The sequence below is a fragment of the Morone saxatilis genome, unplaced genomic scaffold, assembly GCF_004916995.1.
Source record: "Morone saxatilis isolate NCDOM2014 unplaced genomic scaffold, NCSU_SB_2.0 Contig9, whole genome shotgun sequence".
NCBI lineage: Eukaryota > Metazoa > Chordata > Actinopteri > Moronidae > Morone > Morone saxatilis.
Window position 1 is genome coordinate 13,475,597 of NW_023340268.1, and position 21,886 is coordinate 13,497,482.

At 40.8% G+C, this 21,886-nt stretch overlaps 2 protein-coding genes across 2 annotated transcripts in view; one reads left to right on the forward strand and one right to left on the reverse strand.

The window, feature by feature from the left end:
• The first annotated feature begins 13,899 nt into the window (after nt 1-13,899).
• sp8a (sp8 transcription factor a) lies at nt 13,900-15,861 on the forward strand. The gene is made up of 2 exons (XM_035681476.1): nt 13,900-13,920; nt 14,495-15,861. Exons 1-2 carry the CDS (start codon nt 13,900-13,902, stop codon nt 15,716-15,718), a joined length of 1,245 nt encoding a protein of 414 aa, XP_035537369.1. The 3' UTR covers nt 15,719-15,861.
• A 1,118-nt stretch (nt 15,862-16,979) lies between these two features.
• The window catches only part of itgb8 (integrin, beta 8), a gene marked incomplete in the record, with an annotated part of 16,914 nt that continues 12,007 nt past the window's right edge, over nt 16,980-21,886 (reverse strand). The window contains 3 exon segments of the mRNA XM_035681844.1: nt 16,980-18,758; nt 19,730-19,893; nt 21,223-21,339. Of these exon segments, the coding sequence (XP_035537737.1) occupies nt 18,630-18,758; nt 19,730-19,893; nt 21,223-21,339 (410 nt within the window).

Below are 21,886 nucleotides of genomic sequence, written 5' to 3' on the forward strand. Positions count from 1 at the left end.
CTATGGCTCATCATCACAACTTCATACTGGTGTTACACTACAGCAGATGCACACACACAAAAACAACATTGTGGATGATTGGGAAACTCGCTGTGGATTGTAATTATTTCTCCACTTTCTATCTATGAAGTATGAACACAGTAACCCGACGAGATGTATCCTGGCATTATAAAAAGATATTTTTTTTTATTCCTGGAAACATGACACATCACATTACACTGTGCTGGATGTGCATGAAGCTCTGTGAAAGTTGGCAGCGTCTCACTTTAATGATAGTTGAATGATTGATGCTTCCTGCCTTGTTGGTCAAGTGGAAAACAACAGTGTGTCTCAGGTGGCCGGTGCAGTTCAGGTGGTGGGCGGTTTAACCCACAAGGAGAAACACCTTTGGCAAGCTTTTTTTTTTGCTCTAGCTGGATTTTGTTTTAGCTACACATGCTACATCATGACTTCACAAAGTGCTTACTGTTTTTGTTTTTGAAACGCCAGTTGAGGAGTAATTGCTCTAATACAGTTGGTTTCCAACCTTTCTGGCTCGTGAGCCCTTGAAACAAAACCACATCTTCTTGTGAGAACATTTTATTTTCAGTGCTTTTCTCATTAGCTTTTGTTCCTACCTGCCCTCATAAACAAATAGGGAAGGTGTCTCTGTGTTGAATATACTAGAAATCTTGTGCAGACTGAAAGTATCCAAATCATTTGCAAGATAAAAATATTAGATCTAAAAATAAAAAAAATACTGAAGACTTACTTAGACCTATTGTAATAACTTACTGTGTTTCACTGCTTTGTTTCATTTTATGATGTCTTGTTATGTTGCTTCCTGTTTTTTAAATGTGCCTGTAGGCTGTCCTTAAGTGCTTTGGAAAATGCATTCAAATAAAATACATTATTGTCATTATTGTTGTTGTTATTGTGATTATTATTTTAAAAAGCTACCTCAACTCAGATACTGTAATACAATAGATTGCCTTAATAGCTTTAGCAGATGATATGTGATCGGATTCATTGCCTGTTGATGGGATTGGCACCAAAACTTCCCCTAAAACAAATCAAATCTACAATCATCTTTAAAAAAAACAACACATACACAATGAAACAGGGTGGAAATTTGACAGATTCTGCCCAAAATATTTGTCAAATATGATTTACTGTCTGGAATAGTAATTCTTTAATGCTTGAAAATAAATGTCTCTGGTCCTGTGTGTGTGTTTGTGTATTTGTGTTTGTCTGTGTGTGTGTGAGAGTTTGTGTTTGTCTGTGTGTTTGTGAGGGGCGTGCCAGTCTAAACTCAGAAGTGTTTCTGAAGGAATTCTTTCTCAATTACCCAAAACACCCGAGTGCGGAGCGGAATGTTAACCACGGTTGTCATGGTAGCGACGAGAAACAGCCAATCGGTGGCTGGATACCACCATATCAGAAAAGGCTGAGCATCAACTCTGACTTAAATATGAAACCCTTGAAGACCTCAAAGGAGAAAAGCTTTCACCCATCTTTATCTCTTCACTCCAACAAATCTTACAGCTTGTGAGATTTGAACACTCAGAAGATCCCATTCAGCAGATGGAACTCCTTCGAGTGTCCCTCTGACAAACACCAAGGACAATCTGAAGGCATGTGTGCTTTGTGAACTGTGCAATGTGTCCACTGCGTTCAGATAAGTTGTCCCCTTGTTCTTTTTCTGCCACTAAGTTTAATGTTGGGCAGATATGTAATGAGTGAATCAGGGCTCTCTGCAGGGGGGGGGCAGTTTTAATTTAGTTTGCACACTAAAATTATTTTACTTTCTGGTATATGATAATTTTAACAAAGAACTCCCAATCTTCTCCCAAATGCCTAGCCTTGATGCTCAGTAATGGTCATACTGTACCTACAGTACAAATTATTTTTAGGTCCCCACATTGTTATCCCTTATTCCCTAACTCCACATCTTGTTCCCTTGTACCTACATGTATGTAATGGTATGTACTGTACTGGTACACCGTCAGTACAAAGGAATTACATTGTATGTTGTGGGCCGTAATCTAAAGTGTTACCTTTACTTTAAATATGTGTGTGAGAAAATTGTGCTGTACATTTTCCTGTACTTTCTCACATTTTATCAACCATGAATCCGTCAAGATTGCAAATTCATAAATAATTGAAATACCAGTCAGTCGTAGCCCTATCATATACCACTTCACATGTTTTGTATTCAAGGTGCAAATATGACTCACTTGCGCTGCAGCAACTCTTTTATCAATGACATAAAGAGTTTGTTATGAGTGCTTGTGAAATATTGACTACCAACAGATCATGTCTTTGAATTACACACATATGTCACTTACATGTTGAACTGCAAACGATACTCACAGAACTTCAAATACTTACACTGTGTTTACTGCTCTGTCAACAACTCTTTGTTCCGACAGAGAGGCCGAGAACTGAACGTAATTACAAGTCCTGTGAGTTGGGAGACACCTTCAAAGAGTCCGAATGACCAGAATGTGCAGAATGCGTATATTGGCGACAACTGCAGGTATTTACTATATGCTCTCAAACTACTGTAGGCTTGTCTCCATTCATCTGTGCCGCTGTGTACATGTGCATAACACATTTTACACATCTATGGGTTCCTACAGCATGTAAATAACCTTTCTTCCTCTCTTTTTCTATGTTTGAGACATGTTAGGTCATCATTCTCTTTGTTTTATAATATATTTAATTTTTTTTGTAAAGCGCTTTATAGATAGTTTATTGTTATCATTTTGCACACACACATTCAGATATGACATTGGAGACATTACACGTGCATCAAGAGAAGAGAAAAGTCAACCTGCGGTCAGCCTCCAGAGGTATACAACCTCAGAGGTTCAAAGGTCACAACAAAGAGCTCCTGAGGACAGGAGATGCGATGCTCTGAGATGTAACATCATTATGGGAGAGATAGGAGCAAACTCTTGAACTGAGTCTGAACTCTGAGTTGAACTGTGACCCCATAAATCATGCATTAAGCTCAAGTTTTAAATGTAGTTGAACATTTCTAATGATCGGTTTCACCGCAGTCAAACAAGGCAGTATAATGCATATTTACACTTTGAAACGATTAAGAATGGATGTTGCAGAAACAAATTTCTATCAGTTTGCTGTATTTTGCAAGAATAACTAGATTCTTGGTGATGTATTTTATAATTCAAGACACTGAAACCTTTCCTCTTTGTGTATGAGGGGTGGGTGTGCACCAGTTATTGAGAAATGCACTGAAAAGGAAATGTGCTCTCCATTATCTCAGTTGTTTCACCGTTATAATTTCAAAACCCAAATGAAGCCGAACTCAAAGACGCAGAATTAAGCTGAATTGAAAGACTATTAAAGAGGACGGGACCCATGCTGTGCTTTCAGACAGTGAGCAAGCATGTGTTTAAACAGTCTCTTTGAAGCTAAATGTGAAATGATTAAGTCTGCTTAGAAGTCTGTGTGGCTCTTCAGTGTGTGTTTGTGTGTGCGTGCATGCACCTCTTTGAAGATGGTACTCTTGCATGAGTTCGGGAAGACCTTTACAGCAGTGCTAAGTGGAGGGTGCAGCACACCATAAAGATCCAAGATAAGTGTGTAAACATGTATCTGTGTAGTTCAGTGCAGGACCTGACATGACTTGCGGGTCCGGTAAAGCTGACGCCAGCCCCTTGTTTCTGGCTGTCTGTGTATGTCCTGAATGACAGCCCAGAGGCAGTGCATGTGTGTGTGTTTAGGTGGGAAAAGAAGCGTTTCATGTTTGACGGGAACCATCAATAAAACAGCAACCATGAAATCACCTCAAAACCACCTGAACCCGGTCCGAGAAAGTGTGTGTGTGTGCGTGCGTGCGTGTGTTTGTGTGCGTGCGTGTGTGTTAGAGAGAAAGGAGAGACTGAAGGAGAGTATGTGCAGAGGATGTGTATTGACCTGCGTTATTTTCTGCGTTAATCTGTTTCGCGCCTCCATCCACCCTACCCTGATTGATGACCACATTAGTTTTTGTGTGTGTGTGTGTGTTTACACGTGCAAGAGTTAGTTAGTATGTGATTGTCACATGCAAAGATGATATGTTCAATTGAAGCTTGCCTTATAAAGTGCACCCATTTTCAGCCAAATCTAGGGGTGTTTTGCATTTCTTTGTGGAATAAATTAACAATTTGTTGCACAGCAATTAGCATGAAAAAGCAAGCAGCTTTTTTCCAGTCAATTTAACATCAAGCCATCTCTCAGTGCTTTTCTTAACCCCCTCTCTTCTGCTGCTCCCTCAGCCCCCGAATTTTATGGCAGGCATTGTGGCGAGGTGAAGCGCAATGAGTGGGCGGAGCACTAGTTAACCAGGAACATAGCATGAATGTGTGTGTGTGTGCGCGTGTGTGTGTGTGGTTGTACGTATCTATCTACATGCATATGTATGTGCAGGGCCGGGTGTTATTGCGTGAGTTCGTACTGAAAAGTGCTTTGGTTCACATCGAATAAGTCATGGTAACCCTATTCACAGACCACACATACACGGTTAAGTAGAAAAGGCAAACATGAGCTTTTTAAAAGGTGTGAACGGATTAAAACCTTTTAAAACCGTAATTATTTGCTAGTGACATGTTGTATAAGACAATATGCGATAAGGTAAGATAAGATTTATAAGTTGAAGTGTCATTCAAGGTAAAAGAACTGAAAGGAGTTGAAGTATTAGTGATGAAATTGTTAATATGCCAGCTATGGGTTAATTACTGAAATTTCAGTTGAAGTACTAAGTGCTAAAAAGGACTTGACGTGTTATTTAAAATACCAGTTGACTTGTAAGTGCTGAAAGCAGTTGAACTGTCAGTTGACGTGAAAGTTATGAAGGTACTTGTAGATTGTGGTAATTGTGTTTGCATTTAAAACGGCCAAATGTACATGTGTTTACTGATAGCAGTGGATATGTTACTAGATGTGTAAGAGCTTAGAAGTAGTTGAATTGTCAGCTGAGAAGTTAAAACAACCGCTAAAGGGAGATTTTTGGGACACTTCACATTATCTTGACCAAGCCTTTATAAACACAAATAGGCGAATAAAACCCTGGCTGACAAAGAGTAGACTTTCTCTTTAAAATCCACACACTGTTGGCTACTGTGGCTTGTTGTCCTCGGGGTGGTGAAGGGAGAAGAGACCCCAGAAACAGGCCCTGGGGTGGGGATGGGAGAGTCTACTCAATCATCACCTCAAACAGACGGACTGCTGGCCAATAAGACACATAAGCACACAGACACAGATACACCACACACCTCGAAGATGACCTAGACCCCCCATGCTGAGGTAGCAGTGATCAGATGCATCAAGTCCATCCATCAAGACTGAAAGTGAAAAATGACGTCTGGAAGTGTATGATTATGCTCCCGGGCTTCTACGCATCAATCAATGGACACACACACATTCGACCACACATTAAACACAGACAAGACGCAGAACTTGAAAAATGAACGAGAGTAAATTAATCTCCTTGTCTGAGGAAGTGTGTGTGAGTGTGTGTGTGTTGGTGTAGAGCAGAAAGAGGGATGAACAGTGTTATTGGTGAAGAGAAGAAAGATCACGGTCAGAGCAGGATTTAATCAAGGAGAGAGAGAGCAAGTTTGTGTATAGAAGAGTGAGTGCACTGAGGTTTATCTGAGAGCTCTCCACTGGTTGCTGCTGCAGAACATCACTAGCTTCAGTTGAGGAAAAAATCTTACAGAAGCTTTTAGAGAGATTAGAGAAACATGTGTGACATGTATGGAATCACAGTCCTTTCTGCTCTTATGTCTCATCCCCTCGCTCCTTATCTTCTTCTTCTCTCCCTCTCATCGCCCTTCCTCCCTGGTGTGCGGTGCTGTTGGAGTGTGTGTAATTCAAATATGGTGATGTGTGTGTGTTGGATGTGTCTGAATTTGTGCGTCAGTGCCAGCTGTGGCAAATAGACCATAATAACAGACTTTAAATGCCACATCCGCTCCTATTTGTCATGTTAACCCCTACAGCAGTCACCACATGCAACATAAATTAGTGCTCCTGGTTCTTCTGTTTATGTTCATGTCACATGGAAAAACTCTCAAAGAAGATAAGTTAACTTCCAAAATATGTTGTTAAAGCATTACCTCATTTTATAACCATTCACTGTCTATCAGTTATAGGTTATTTAGTCTGTTCAATTGTAATTTTCCTCCCCCATAACCTTGGAACACTACCTCCTAAAACGTACCACAACTTTAATGTTTAAAGGAATAGTTTGACATTTTGGAAAATGTGCTTATCTGCTTTCTTGCCAAGTGTTAGACGATAAGATCAATACCACAGTCTGTCCATTAAAAATAAGGCTACAACCAGCAGCCGGTTAGCTTAGCTTTGCATAATGACTGGAAACAGGGGGAAACAGCTAGCCTGGCTCTATAGCCTATATATCTAATTCATTTAATCCGTATAAACAACAAAGTGTAAATACAACAAGTGTGGCTTTACGGGACGTTATATGCCGGACTATTTCTTGGTAGAGAGCAGTGACTTCCTGGAGTCTCTGTTGGTCTTACATATCACATAATGCGCTGTAAAAGAACATTCCATGGACATAAAACATGACAACTCTCCAAAATTTGAAGCCAAAACATCTCAATCACCCCCTGGTGGCTGACTGCAGTATAGGTCATAAAGTCTGCTGCCTCCATGTTAACAGATGAGACATGGGTATTTATTTTCTGGTATTTTAGGTAGTTCTTATTACGCTGATGCATGTTCAGTTGTTTATTTTTCTGATAAGTTTGGTTTTAATCAGTTATTTGAAGTTGTAAAAAAGGGGGTTTCACGTCATGATTGACAGCTGACTCCTGCCCGCAATTGAGTTGGCCGGCTTAATTTTTGTGCAGTGGGAAGAAGTGGAGACGCAACGTCCATCTTTTATACGTCGATGGAACATACCAGTGTGTTTGCACGTTTTAGCTCCTTAACTAGTATGTAAGTAAGTACGTTTATTAATAGTTTATAGGACTTTTCAAGAGTGGGGCGTCACAGCGTGCTTCACAATAAAAACAATGACATGCATACTTACGAAGAGTAAAACCACCAGACTATAAATCGTGTGTAGCCTACTTTATGTTGTTGTTCAACCATTTTGAGATGCATAGTTAGCGCAGTTTGGATGTACTTCTCTTACCTTACAATTCCTTCCTGTTGGGTATAAAATCTCATTTAGCATACATTAGTTACGTAACCTAAAGTCTGCATTAATTCTTGCCAATTCTACATAAGAATTTCATGATAATGCAGTGTAACTGCAAAGTGCAAGCAAATACAACACAACAATAATGCACCTTGATAAAAATTTCACACATTACAGTCATCATGTGAAAATTTTTATTAGCAAGTAACAGAACAGTGATGGTTTATTCTGAACCTTTTTATGAACTGGAATTAAGTAAGATTTAAAGCCAGAGTCTTGATCCTTGTTCTCTCTTCATGAATAAAAGTAGAATATTCCTAAATGTGGTGGAGACCTAATGGCAACTGCGGGTTTAGTAAGAGAACAGATAACACATACGTCTTAGATGCTGCTGTAGTCAGTCAACAGGGTGCAACATGAGTGGATAAAAGCTATTGATCTGCTATCAGCACACACACGCTCAGTTTAAAAACGTCTTAGATAAAGCCACCTCACAAACGTCAACTGCATTTGAAGAAATCGATTAAGACTACTCCTTTAGATGCATCTCATTAATATGTTGGCGCGCAGATCGGTTGCTCTGCATAAATCAGCTGCTTTATTGTCAGTAGTTAAGAGAGACAAGGCAAAAGTTGATGGAGGAGCCGAGAAACTCATAACGCAAGCAGCTTCGGCGAAGACGCTTGTTAAAAAGATACCACTATGCGAGTGTGTGTGCCTGTGTATGTGTGTGTGTGTGTGTGAGAGAGAGAGAGACAGAATTAGAGCTTTTCATCCACTCCAGTTACTAATCACAGTCTCATTCTCTCTCACCCTGCATAATTCTCCCCCTTGCCTTTATAAATCTTTCCTCTCTCTCCTCCTCTTCCTCTCTTTCTGAGGGCAGAGACAGCAGATGTGTTGGCAGGTTAAATGACCTCTGTGATGTATGACTTAACAAAACCCAGGCATCCATCAACCCTAACCTAAATGTGTGTGTGTGTGTGTGTGTGTGTGTGTGTGGAACAAAGAGAGAGATAGAGATGCTACTCATAAAGTGCAATTTCAATTCACCTTCAGCCCAAACTTGTGCCTGACATCCACTCAGCGGCGGCCTCTCCTCTCCTCTCTTCTCCCATGAATCCATCCCCTCATGAATGAGTGTCTGCTGGTGTATGTAGATGTGCTGTATATATGAATGTGAATGAAGCGCTCCGATAGTGTAATTACTTTGGCCAGGATTCCCTCAGTTTGCTGCATGGATATACTGATGAGAGATGCCCTTTCTGACCCCTGCATGTATATGTGTGTGTGTGCGTGTGTGTGTATGTGTGTGTTTGAGGGAAAAAATTAGGGAAATGCATTTTGGGAGAGATTGACGAAACAGCTCTCTTGGCTTAAAAATATGTATTTGCATGCCCCAAAACTACATAAGTGTTACTTTGTTTTACTGTTTTCTATTAGCTTATAGTGGCAGAATGTAAGATTTACTCACGTAGCGTACTTAAGTATAAATTTGAAGTACTTGTTACTTTACTTGAGTCTTTTCTTCTTCTTTATGCCACTTTCTGCTTCTACTCCACTACATTTCAGAAGGAAATATTGAACTTTTTATTGCACTACAATTATCTGACAGATTCATACAGTACAGCTGAAACTATTAGTAGATTGACTCTGTATTTTGATAAATGTTATCAACAAAAACATATATGATGGTCCCCAGCTTCTCAATTGTGAAGATTTGATGCTTTTCCTTTTAATTGTGTCATTTTTATTTTTTTTATTTTGACGTTTTGAAGTTGTCACTTAGGATACTGAGTAATTGTGGTGGCATTTCCCTTTATTTTCTGAATATTTACAAACAATCAATCAATCAATGGAGAAAATAATCAGTAGATGAATCTATGATGAAAATAATCATCAGTTGCAGTCCTGTACAAAATAGTACAAAATGAGCAGTAAAATCCAGCTTTTAAATTAGTAATAATAATCTAATGATAGAATATAATATAGTGTAACAGTACCAGTATGTACATTATATTACATACTTTTACTTAAGACATTTTCAATGCAGAACTTTTACTTGTCACAGAGTGTGTTTACACTTTTAATACGCTGTAAAAATACTTGTAGTACTTAGTACTCTTACTAAAGGAGTCTCTCCACCACTGTGGTTGAGATATGGTGTATGTCAACATAAATAATAAAGCTTATGTGGCGTGATTTGACAGTAAGAGAACTTGCAAGATAGTGTGCATAGGATGCATATAGCGAACTAGAAGGAGGGTCTGTGTTTGCATGAGAAAAAGAGAGGTTTCAGTACTTACTGATCCTTTATTGTGAGTGCAGATGAAAAGATAGTGCTGTAAACTGCTTACGTGAAAGTTTTCATCACAGCAACCTGAACACGTTTTCCCTGCTCTGCTGCCACAGTCGTCCATCAGCCCCGTGCTGACAGACGGCGGACGTGCCCTCTCCACGCAGTAATTACAGGAAGCCAAGGAGGAGCTGCTCCAGGCACATCCTGGCACACGGATCACCTGGATGACTTTTCCCCTCTCAATTAGTTTTAATGTTGGAGTTTAAAGGGCATCAAAAGAGAAATGTAGGTCAGTCAGTCAGAGATACTCCTCTGTGGAAAGATTTAATTAGAAATAAAAAGACACACAAAACATGTTTTCCTCTGGCCCTTTTTATACGATTTTTAAAGTTATGTATCAGTCTACAAAAGCAGTTAAACACGTACTAGACATGACAATAAAAATAACCGTTAATATGATAATATTGCAGGCCACTCTTCACAGAGGATTTACCTAAAGGCCAAACTGTAATTGTAAAATATAAATAGAAGCCATTTTATGAAGAAAGGAATTTCTGTGAGTGTCAGAATGAACTGTTATAGTGTGTGTAAAGCAAAGGTCAGTGGGATACATCGTATCTATGAAGCGTTATCAAGCACCGATGATTGTGTTTTCAATGGCCATAATTAGCACATTTTTGCTTATGTCTGTGTATAGCATGACACCTGGTCCTTATTGAAATTAACTGTAACCAACTGAATGACCACAACCTTATTAGCAATTCATACTCGGAAAGTAGACTTTTAGATCAAAATTTCAAACAACCACAAATAAGAAATTAAAAGATGTTATCTTTAAAGCCTTCACAATCTTATAAAATAAGATGTTTCAGTAACTTTCAGAGCACATAAAAACATGTTTTGTAATCATTACTTTTGAAGTTTGAGCACTAATAAGAGGAAGAATCTTCGCACCAAGCAGCTACATCATTGTCACAAATGCACCACAGGCCGACGCAGAATCTGAAACCTATTTACCCTTTTTTTTTTCTTTTAAACAAATTTATTGGCCTACCCCCTGGTTGCGATGAATATTTTTTGTGTCATGTTTGGCAGCTTGTCTTTTGACTCTCTGATTCTCCTGCTAATTGTCTCAGCAGGGCAGCTGACCAAGATGGCTGCCCTGCCCTCTGGATTACTGTGACTATACTCCAGCAACAAAAGAGGAGTTGAGGAAAACACCAAGGAGAAATAAAATACTTAACCCATCCCTCTCCCCGAGAAGTGCCAGATCTTTATTTCACTCTTTTCTCTCTGCTTTTTCTGTCTCAGTGCCCCACAAAGTGAATGGAAAGCACACGACAATCTTTTTTTGTTGACGTTCGATGGCGCGTGATAATGTGGTCATTATCATCGCTAAAGGAACAGGTTGAGGCTCAGACAGAGTTTCATTGGGGGCCTTTAAAGCACATACAATCACACACACACACGCACGCACACACACACACACACACTTTCAGTGTGGGAAAAGAATGCATCTAAAAGAGGGACAGCTGTTTGGGTGGTTCGTGAGGATGGCAAGATGGCCTACTGTAAACTCCACCTGTGCATACGGCCATGCCCCAGGCTGTGGGGGAAAGCAGGGGCCAGCAGCGTGGGAGCCTGTTATTTTGTCCAGTCAACTGGGAGGTGTGTATTAGTGTGCAAGGAATATTATTAACAGATAATAACTACAGTGGACAGCACTGGCCTTCAGAGGCAAAGAGCAGTAACTAAAGAAGCAGAAAAGTTGAGTGAAAGTTGAAGTTTTCCGGCTGGCTGACAAACTGTGTGACAGATATAAAGGTTGCAATGCTTTCTGTATTTTTATCTCCCAAAAATCCCTGCCAGAAACCAACATGATTCACTAATACAACAAAATACATGCTACTGCTCTCTGCATTTGGATAATGGATAATATAATAATACAGAATGTTAGTGCAAAATGCAACATCTACAATCATCTAGCTTAGGCTATAATGTGTTTTGCCACATGTCTATCTATTGTATACATTTTATTGTCTGATTTAATGGTAGCTGAACAACATCAAAACATATAAATTCCACTAAAGTGAAAAGCTAACATAGCATCTGTATTGAGATGGTAAGCTTATTAGCAGGAGTTTAGCGAAATTGTCTTCTCTATCGTGATTTGCTTTGGCTTCTGCCTCATTTGGCTATGTGGAATAACAAACTGATGTCTTGACTGTTTGTCAAAATGTATATTTTTCATTTACAGATAATAGCTATAGTTAGCTATAGCTAAAGTAAGTTTAGGCCTACTGTTAGATTTAGCCTAAAGCTAGTCATGGCTCAGAATTCACAGAAACACTTACCCTTGCTTCCACTTTTGCCCAGTGGCTACTCGTGGTATTGCAGCAAAAAAAATCCCCTGCAGGCCAAGAAGCATTCACCACCATTATCAACACGACTTCTGTCTGCAAACAAAATCAATTAGGACTCTTTATATTATGAATCTTTCATCATTGGAGGTTTTACATTTGTAATAGCGATTAATTTATTTAAATGCATGATCACAACGTAAAGTCTACGGCAGAACGAGAATTTGCAACTTGGCGTTCGGTATCTAGTTCTTTTTACATATCTATGATCGCACCAGTTTTATTTGATTTAGCTCTCTTGCTTTGGCTGTCTAGTTGGGCAGCTGTCTGCGGCACAAAGTGCAGTAATGGCAGCTTTTAAAGGCCACAGATTAAGATGAACAAAATCATACCTGCATAGAGATCTGTTTAAAAGAGTGTGAAAACTGGGCCCTACATGTATAATTTATTGCAACTGTGTATCAGACAATAGCGGTATCTCTATACACTTTGTTTTAGCCACTAAAAATAATGTAGAGTAGTGATGTGGAATAATGTACATAACCTACACTCTCACCCATCTATACATATACTTTATACATTTATAATATCTCCTGAAACATTTTTAAACAATAGACCATATGGAATGGGAGATTTCTGATGGAGTGAACTGTTTGTCTTTGCATAGCATCACCGAAATTAATCTTGCGCACTATCAATCACCTGGTGTAAACGTTGTGTTCGTGCGTGTTGAGTGGATGAGGAATGTGATTAACTTTTCGTCTATGTGTGTCCAGCTGACTTCATTCAGGCTGGACATAGAACAAGAGAGATGAAGAAAGGGCAGGGAAGCAGTTAATACCAAACAAATGAAGGAAATGGATTAAATCCTGCTGTTTTATTAAATTTGAAATTCAAATGAAATGCTCCCTGCGTGGTTTTGCTCATATATTAAGAGGCTGAGGATCATTTTGGATTATTTCCAGGGTGTGCTCATCATATTGGTTAACCCTCCATGATTTAAGAATGGGATTACCTATTTACCAGTTTACAATCCAGTTATATAAGTTTCCCCTCACAGTGTATACAGTCATTGAAATGATTTATAAACTGACAACAGCACAGGAAGAGGTGTTTTTTTGAAGGACATTTGTTTTATGTTGAATGAGATGAAATTGCAGAGGCAGTGGTGGTGTCCTCCCCTCCCTCCCTCAGGGCTGACTGGAAACGCCCCAGGGACAGGATGGGACGGACCGGGCCAGCCTCTCATTCATCAGCCTCTCCCCTCTGCGTGGCTTCACAACATCAGTAAAAACAACATCAGTCTCGGAAACAAAGCTTCTGCGCCGAATCACATCAGGCCGGGTGGCTTTAAACAAGACCTTAAAGAGTTTAACTAAAACACACTGAATCTCATTCGTCTGAACTGTCCACAAGGTGAAGTTCTATCTACAGAGTACTGTTGCTTTTGGTGTTTTCCAAATGTTATCTTTTTTGTAGGTAATTGTGCACATTGTTACACATATTTATATTTAAATTAAGCTGATGAGCACAGTGATGCCATAGTAACCTGGGCTTTGGGGTCCTTTGGGGCCTGGTATAGAGCCTTGTGGTGTTTGAGCTCTGTAATAAATGGTAATAAAACTGCTAGCATTGACAAATAAATAATTGATGCTAATAAAACTGCTTATTTATTAACCAAATGATGACATTCCCATGAACAGCCACATAACTGAGGGTAAGAGAGACTGTACTGGAGCTACTGGTGGCTAGTTAGTTAACTTTTCTAAGTAAGGTAGCACAGTGCTGGTCAAACAGCTCCAATGAATTTACTGTCTTTACTTCATGTCTCCTACTCGTTGCAATTTGAAGCCCGCCGCTCGCGAGACCTCACACAAATTTACGACGTCCTCGAGCGCAAACGTTCAGCGACAGCCTGGAACTGCTCTCTGATTGGTCCTCGGGCTCTCAGCGGCACTTCAAAGCCACGAAGAAGCTACAACTACTAAAGCAGTCAGAGAGGAGAGACAGACTCATCACATCCAGTCACCGCGAGCGCACACACACACACACAGTCAGTCGGACGTACAGCACAGACAATGGCTGCTACATTGCTAGGGGTAAGTTTATATTGCTGAATATTTGCTGAAACATTCGTTTGAAGAAGTTGCTAAATATTGGTTTAATTTGGTTGTAATATCCATAGAGGGCTCAGTGTGTGTGTGTGTGTGTGTGTGTGTGTGTGTGTGTGTGTATTCAGGGAATAGTTACCTCCTGTATAGTCGCTGTAATAACTAATAATGCAGTTATAATCTAACGATATGTAGGATTAGGGGTTACTTGTGGTTAAAGTGAAATGAAGTGCACAGTTGAGCATTTGATTTTAGGAACCCTCTCACTGTAACGTGATTACTCTAATGACAGTAAAGCGTCCATGTTTTTATGTTTTTGTTACTCATAATATGAAAAAGTGTACCTGCTGTCGTTGCTGTTAGCTGGCAAACACTAAATGATCCAAGTCAGATGTGCACTGTTTGTTAAGCTTATTGAATTTGACTTGTGAGCCTCAAAGTTTTGCGCAGATATGACTAATATGCTACACTGGCTAATATTCTGCGCGTCTTTACGCACGGCACGTCATGTTTGGTCATTATGGAGTGACAGGCCTAAAAGATGTCTGTGTGTTCCCCACAGGAGGAGCCCCGGCTGGGCAGCACGCCGCTGGCCATGCTGGCTGCCACCTGCAGCAGAATTGGTGACCCCAGCCCTTCGTGCTCCCCTGCTCTTTCCGATGGAGCCCCGGGACTCGTCAAGGGCTTCCACCCGTGGAGAAGAGCCCCGGGGACCAGCAACCTAGGTGCCTGCCTCACCTCGCTCGGGGTTCCCCCTGGAGTCTCCAGGAATAACGGGGCCGGACTGACGGAGACCTCCAGTGCTTTCTCGGTGACCACTGCCAACTCCCCTTTTGGAAATGATTATTCGATGTACCAGACTGCTGTGCCATCAGACAACAGTGTGCCCGATCCCGCGCACGCACAGCGGTCTATGTTTCTGACCAAAATCCCGTCCTCGGTGGAAGGCATAGCCGGGATATATCCGAGGATGCACGCGCATCCCTATGAGTCATGGTTCAAGCCCATGGGAGAGGTCAGTAACGGGTCCGCTGCTTGGTGGGACATGGGAACCAGCTGGGTGGACACACAGAGCACGGCCGGGTTACCCTCTCATCTGAGCGGCTACAGCACTGACTTCAGCTCCGCTTTCAGCCCCGGTGCCACTCAGCACCTGCTCCCCGCCACACAGCACCTGTTTGACGGCTTCAGGCCGCCTGTCCCGGGTCCCTACTCAGAGTCTACGACGACGGGGGCACCTGCACTGACAGGAAACCCCGTCGTTTCTCTACCCTCAACCTCCCGCTCCTCCTCGCGGCGCTACTCCGGCAGAGCCACGTGCGACTGTCCGAACTGCCAGGAGGCGGAGAGCCTGGGCCAGGGGGGCACGAGCCCGCGGCGGAGGGGACTGCACAGCTGCCACATCCCGGGTTGCGGTAAAGTTTACGGCAAGACCTCTCACCTGAAGGCTCACCTGCGCTGGCACACCGGAGAGAGGCCGTTCGTCTGCAACTGGCTCTTCTGCGGGAAACGTTTCACGCGCTCCGACGAGCTCCAGCGGCATTTGCGCACGCACACCGGGGAGAAGAGGTTCGAGTGCTCCGTGTGCCACAAGCGGTTCATGCGCTCCGACCACCTCAGCAAGCACACGAGGACGCACAGCGCGGAGGGCTCGGAGGATGGCGGAGAACCGGGACTCGGTAAAGGGAGCAGCGACACGGACAATAGCCTCTCCGGTAGCCCGAGCCAGTCTCCCGGGCTACACGCGCGTGATACTGTCCAAACCACCGAGGCTGCGGTGGAATAATTCACTAAACTAAACACGAACAAAGCAACACGTGGGCATTTGATTACACTGTACCAGCCTTTATGGAGGGTGTTTTCTTGGACACTTAAAAACTGAAATGGCACTTTATGATGAACACTGTGTCCTTACCTCATTTATGTTTATTTGTAGCCTTCTTTAAAATAAATTTTTACTCTACAGTTTATCAGACTGCTGTTATTTGAAGACATGTTATGTGCGCCTTATTTATTCTACAAACACTTTTTTGGGTTTTGTTTAGAATTGAACAAGTAGTCAAGTCATTATTTGGGTTGTTTCTTGACATCACAACGCAATTTAATTAATTGAGGGTTTTGCCATATTATTATAGGTTTTTATGTTTGGTTGAATTGTTCAGATTTATTTCAGCGTGCAAGTCATGATTAGGCTATAACTTCTATCTATAAAACAGGACGATCTTTGGACATATTTCATTTCTCGGTAGACCTTCTAGGCTTTGGATTTAACCTGAGTCGTTTTTGCATATTATGATAAATGACTAATCAGTATTTTTGACTGACAATTACAAATATAAAACAGTATATAACTAAAATCTAATATCTGTCTTTATTCTGAACCAGTAAAAGCTACATAAGAACCTACTAGAATTAATCAGGCCCCTGAAATGTATTCAGTCCGGGTTTTATTTTATTTTTTATGGACTGTTAGCAACTGATTGATTGAAAGAATTGATTTTGGCCTAAGTGAAGACTGGGGCTGACACAGACTTGCGCCATTAAATTAAATGAATAACAACTTGACGTAATATTTCAGGTAGAATTGAGGCCTATAGCTGGTTTTTGATAATTAAATATTTCTGATGAAGGTATTGAAATAATTTCAGATAATTTATCAAACACTGTATTGTACACACTTTCTGTAACTTGCCTATCTCTTAAAATGTTTACAGTGATCAGTAACACTCATCCCAGTTGCCTTTGTGTGTGTCTCCACCTAGTGTTCAGTTTATACAGACACTATTTTTTGGACTATTTGAGTTGGTCACACCTTGTTTGTTTTGTTCATTTTGTTGAATCACAAAATACAAAACAATATTAGCCAGATCTACACAAGATCTGTCATTCAACTGAAATTAAAATACTGACTATATGCATTAAAAACACAGGCTAGCAATAAATATTGGAAATATTTGTTGAACTTATCATGTTTTTAACCTCACTAACGTACAGTGGACCTAACTAGTTTCCCACATTTTCATAAAAAAACTGAAAAATGCAAAAAATCATAAAAAAATCTTGTACCTTTTATTGTGATCAAAATGTTCATGCTACACAGGTAGTCACATTAATTGACAGTTTTAACTACACGAAAAAGTGCTGTTGTTACCCCGAACTCAGCGCCCGGTTAGATGAGATGATTATTACCTTATTGCTGAATTATTCTCGTGGTTAGAGATAGATACCGCTCTTCATAAACACAAACAGTACTTATTACCTGCAACTCAAGTAGCCTTATCATAAAATAGCACAATTAACATAAATAAAAAGAAGAAAATAGAATCACAATAAATAATAGTGTTCTTGACTTACAGTAATATAGAGCAGGCATTGCTGTAAACAATATTGTGTTAAATACAATTCAAAAAGTGGAACAAGATTGGGAGAGCAAAAGTTTCACAAGATGCCATGCAAACTGGCACTCTGGATCCAGGTGATCTAGTGCATGAGAGGTGTATTTCCACCTCTGATCTCAGTACCTTCAGAGCTGATTTGTACCTTTGTACAGGAACTGGTCTTGGACTCTGGATACTAATGGCTCTAGGATGATCAGCAGTTGCATGCAAACACAGTTCAGGCTCTGTCTCTGTTATAGAGGCCACATGTACAGGCGTTTGATGATACAGTTGCCAGTTAAGTGACAGGATGTCGCTTTTTTTAAGCATGAATTTTCAGTCCATTATTATTCCAGTGTTGTGGATTTGTTACAATAGCTTCAAATGCTCTTCTAATGCCCAACATATAGCAAACCAATCGTATCAAATCCACCGGTACAGCTCTCCTGCCACACACAGTTTTCAGTAGTATAATGCAAAACAATTGTTCTAGTGCAAGTCTAATCAACAACTGACAATCATATGAAACTATAGTCTCAATTATGATTAAATGCCTCAAAATAACACTAATTTGCAAATGCAGTTGATCGGTTAACAAAAACAAAATGCAACATAGAAATGTTGAAAAACCCTAGAAGACAGGGTACTCCACATATGACTGAAAATCTACTCAGATTAAAAAAATAAAAAGGCATACAGAGTTATTGGAGTGCTTCATGAATTAAATCCCATGGAAATACAGATGAGGTCAGTAATGAAGAAAACGTGTCGTACCTAAAGATGGCCACAAGGGGGCAGACTAAGACAGGGAGATGGCACAGTTGGCGCGTCAAACAATCACATGAATCTAAGACATGTAGTGTTTTTACTATAAAATCATAAATAGAAAGCCAAGATAGAGCATGAATGCATCTACCTACACCACACACTCACACACACACATACATTCACTCATAAGTTAGAGGAGTAATTGCTGCGTGGCTAAAAAAAGCGAGGAATGGTCACCCTTTACCCTGTGGAAGAAGCAGCCTCCTTGCTGCTACAGAGGAAGAAGAGTTGGGGTACTTGTGCTCTTTGTTTCATCTCAATTTCCAGGATACTGGCCACTTAGTCGCAGAGTCTATGAAAATTCATCAGTTCAGTTCGTTTCACACATGTGACCCCATGAAGGATTCATAGTTTAGTTTTCCATTATCAGTGTCTCCACATGCTGCTGGTTGAAGTTTTATGAAGGTTAAGAGGCAGAAATGAAGCCTTTAGTCAACACTTCTTCTATATGTCTCTCCTAACTTCCCTCTGGCCTTCACCTTTGACCTCTGCTTAATACTGCCAGGGGTCACCCAGAGGCATCTTGGGAACCTGGATGTGCATCTCCACAGGGCGGTCAAGTGGACGGTCCCTCCTGTAGGTAACTGTCTTCTCGTTGGTTGTGGGGATGTATGACAGGTCCTGAAGAGTGACAGAAATATATGGTCAGTCAATTTTTGTCTTTTTAAAAATAAACGTATCATTATACAGTCCCCACAATGAGGTGATTATATTTAAACAGCCTATATCGATAATCATTTTACTCTTCTTGGCAACAGACAAAAATCACACAATTTTCTCGCCCATTTTAAAACATAACCAGGTTGAGCATACACCAGCAGGCATCCACGTACATACACAGACACACTCGAACCAACACATGATACTTGATTAAGTGTTGCATTTAGAGTTGGGGACTTAAGAGAGATCAAATTGAATGCAGGAGAGGCTGAGACTACCCAACCTTTACTCCCTTATATGAGTCAAGCTCCGGAAAGACCAGATCCCACGCTTTACCGTAATGCAACTCAGCAGGGTGTTTTGGTCATTCTGTGTTTGTGTGTTTGGATGGATGCTAGTGATGGAAAAGGTTTTCATGTTTATGACTTTACGACTTTACAACACTATGAACTAGATTTCCCCTGAGACTATAATGTCTACAACATCAACAGGGGATGGTGCCCCATGTAAGAATCATCATCTGCACTGTCATTAAGCTGCTCTGCGACAAAGGATGAACAGTGAGGGGTTTCTAAATCCTCATAAGCAATCCAAATCAGTTTAGGCACACATATCTCCAGAAAGTCCCCCCTGTTGAAATTTCCATCGTTTCCTCCTTCTCAAAGGTGCTGTACATCATCGTATGGTCACAAATCTGGACACCGTAGATGGTGAGCTGGGAGCTGAGAGGAAATGTAAAATACAGCTGTACCTCTAACAGCAGACTCAGATTTCTCACTCCTGGTTTCAGCGGACGGCAAACATGAGCAAAAATATCCTAAACAATTAAGGGGTCCCTAATCCTTGTGGGGGCTTCAGGGTCACAGCAGCCTCCGCTCAATTAAAACTGTGCAAATGATCGCCTCTAGCAAACTTGACTTGTGAGAGCTAACCTTTCCAGGGCAGTGATAGGCTTCCTCCTCAGCAGCACCCCCTGGTGACATGTTTTTCTTCTGTAGCAGCAGCCGGGACACCGCCACCACCACCAGACCGCACAGCACTGTCAGAGCACACACACTCAGGAATGTTCCTACCAGCCGGCTGCTGCTGGCACACTCTGTGGACCCACACAAAATTCATTTCACTCTGGGGAGCTGGGAGAGGGGGTTTTTCACTGTGAAAACAGAGTACTGCAATCTTGATGAATTCTTATAAACGTATTCATTATCCTACACCCAATCCTCACTTAAATCTTAAAACCAAATCTGAATCCCCAAACAATCCTTTAAAGAAGTAAGGACAGAACTGTCCTCAATTTCCAAAACTAAATTGGTACTCACAAAGATACCTAGAGATACTTACCTGAGAATCAGGGATGAAATAAGTATTAAAACATTTTTAAAAGTACCAATAAAATAATTTAAATGTACACAATTACAAGTAAATTCTTGCAAAACCACTTACTTAAGTAAAAGTACACCAAATACACATAAAAATGTAGCCTTCAATGTATTAAAGTACCCTCTTACATTATCAAGGTTATTAATACTGATGCATCAATGTGTAAGTATAATTTTTATGGTGTAGCTGATCAAGGTGGGCCTAGTTTTAAGTACTTTATATACTGTAACTAGTAACAACAGCCGCACAATAAATGTACTGAGAGTAGGAAAACTAGTAAAAAGTTGTCCCCTGAAATGTAGTGGAGTAGTATAGTATAATACAGCTTAAAATTGAAATACAGATACTTGTAATTGTATTAAAGTACAGTACTTGAATAAATTAAATTACTTAATTCCTTTCCACAAAAACACACACACATACAGTGGCAGCTGTGCCAGTGGTGCTGTATTGAATAGTCAGCTGGCTGTGTATCTGCTGGGGAGCATGTGTGGATGACGGGCTCGTCGTTCAACACAAAGAGCCCAAAGAGTGCTCTGACATTTTGCAACAGGGTAACCATGGAGACCTGGCTCCTGCTGCACCCGGGAGGAGTGGGCGTGAGCAGGAAGAGAGTGTCCCGTTGGGTGGAGGGGAGGTTGAGGGGATAGGAGGAGATTGGGGGGGGGTCACGCACAATGAGCAGTGCTGTTCCAAAAAATCGGGAAGGCGGGGATGACCTGTAACACTTGGATGTGCAATAATGTGTATGTGTGTAACCCAGGGCATGTGTGAGCTAGTGGGTTTGAAATTATGCATGTGTGTGTATGCGTGTGTATGACTGTGAAAATCAAGAAACTGAGCTGGGAACTGAGGGGAAATGTAAAATACAGCTGTAACACTGACAGCAGGCTTGCTGACTCAAATACACCAGGGTGCAGTAGTGCAGCAATGGTAGCAACGGAAGTGACCTTGAATGAGTGTGTGTGTGTGTGTGGTGTGTGTTGTTGTGTGTTGTGTGTTGTGTTTGTTTGTGTGTGTGTGTGTTTGTGTGTTGACATTATACCTGGTCTTGTGCTAATGTGAAGCTGGGTCTCACCAGACTGTGAGCTTGTTTGAAACCGATAACGACAGCTGTCATTACTGATGTACATACACTGAATCCACATCTGCCCTGCTTGACCTGTAAATAGAGAGAGAGAGAGAGAGTTGAAATGAGATGTTTTTCAGTCCAGATATGTTAAGCTCCAATCCCCAGTGAAAATCCTCCAGGACTTCTAAAAACAAAATAATCAATGAGAGTAGCATTACAAGAAAGCTGCTCTGTTTTTCTGCCCTCACCTGAAATCAATATTTTTATGCTACTTCTATACTACAACAATAGATCAAATTACTGTGTGTAATGTGAAAGCTGTTTCTGATAGTGACAAATCCACAAAATGATCACACAAACTCTGCAATTGTTCTACAGAAGCTTGTTGTCTCTTTTAGAGACAAAAAAAAAAACATAAAAACAAAGCCCTTTGTCTCTGTTTTGGTTTTCTTATGGACACAAAGCAAAACAGCTCTGAAAGCTCACGGTACACTGCCTGCCCAGCACTAAACTGCAGACAGACAAAGTTAATGACTAGTTGGTGAACACAGTGCAGCATTTAGCAGCATAAGAGCTATATGATTTAAAGGATTTTGTGGAGACCAAAACAGTGCTAAAAGGAGGGTGAATATTGGAT

Excerpts from the sequence above, each read along its gene's own strand:
- sp8a (XM_035681476.1), top strand. The coding sequence starts at position 13,900 with ATGGCTGCTACATTGCTAGGG. Across the intron at positions 13,921-14,494 it reads TGGCTGCTACATTGCTAGGG|GAGGAGCCCCGGCTGGGCAG; the intron begins GTAAGTTTATAT and ends TGTTCCCCACAG.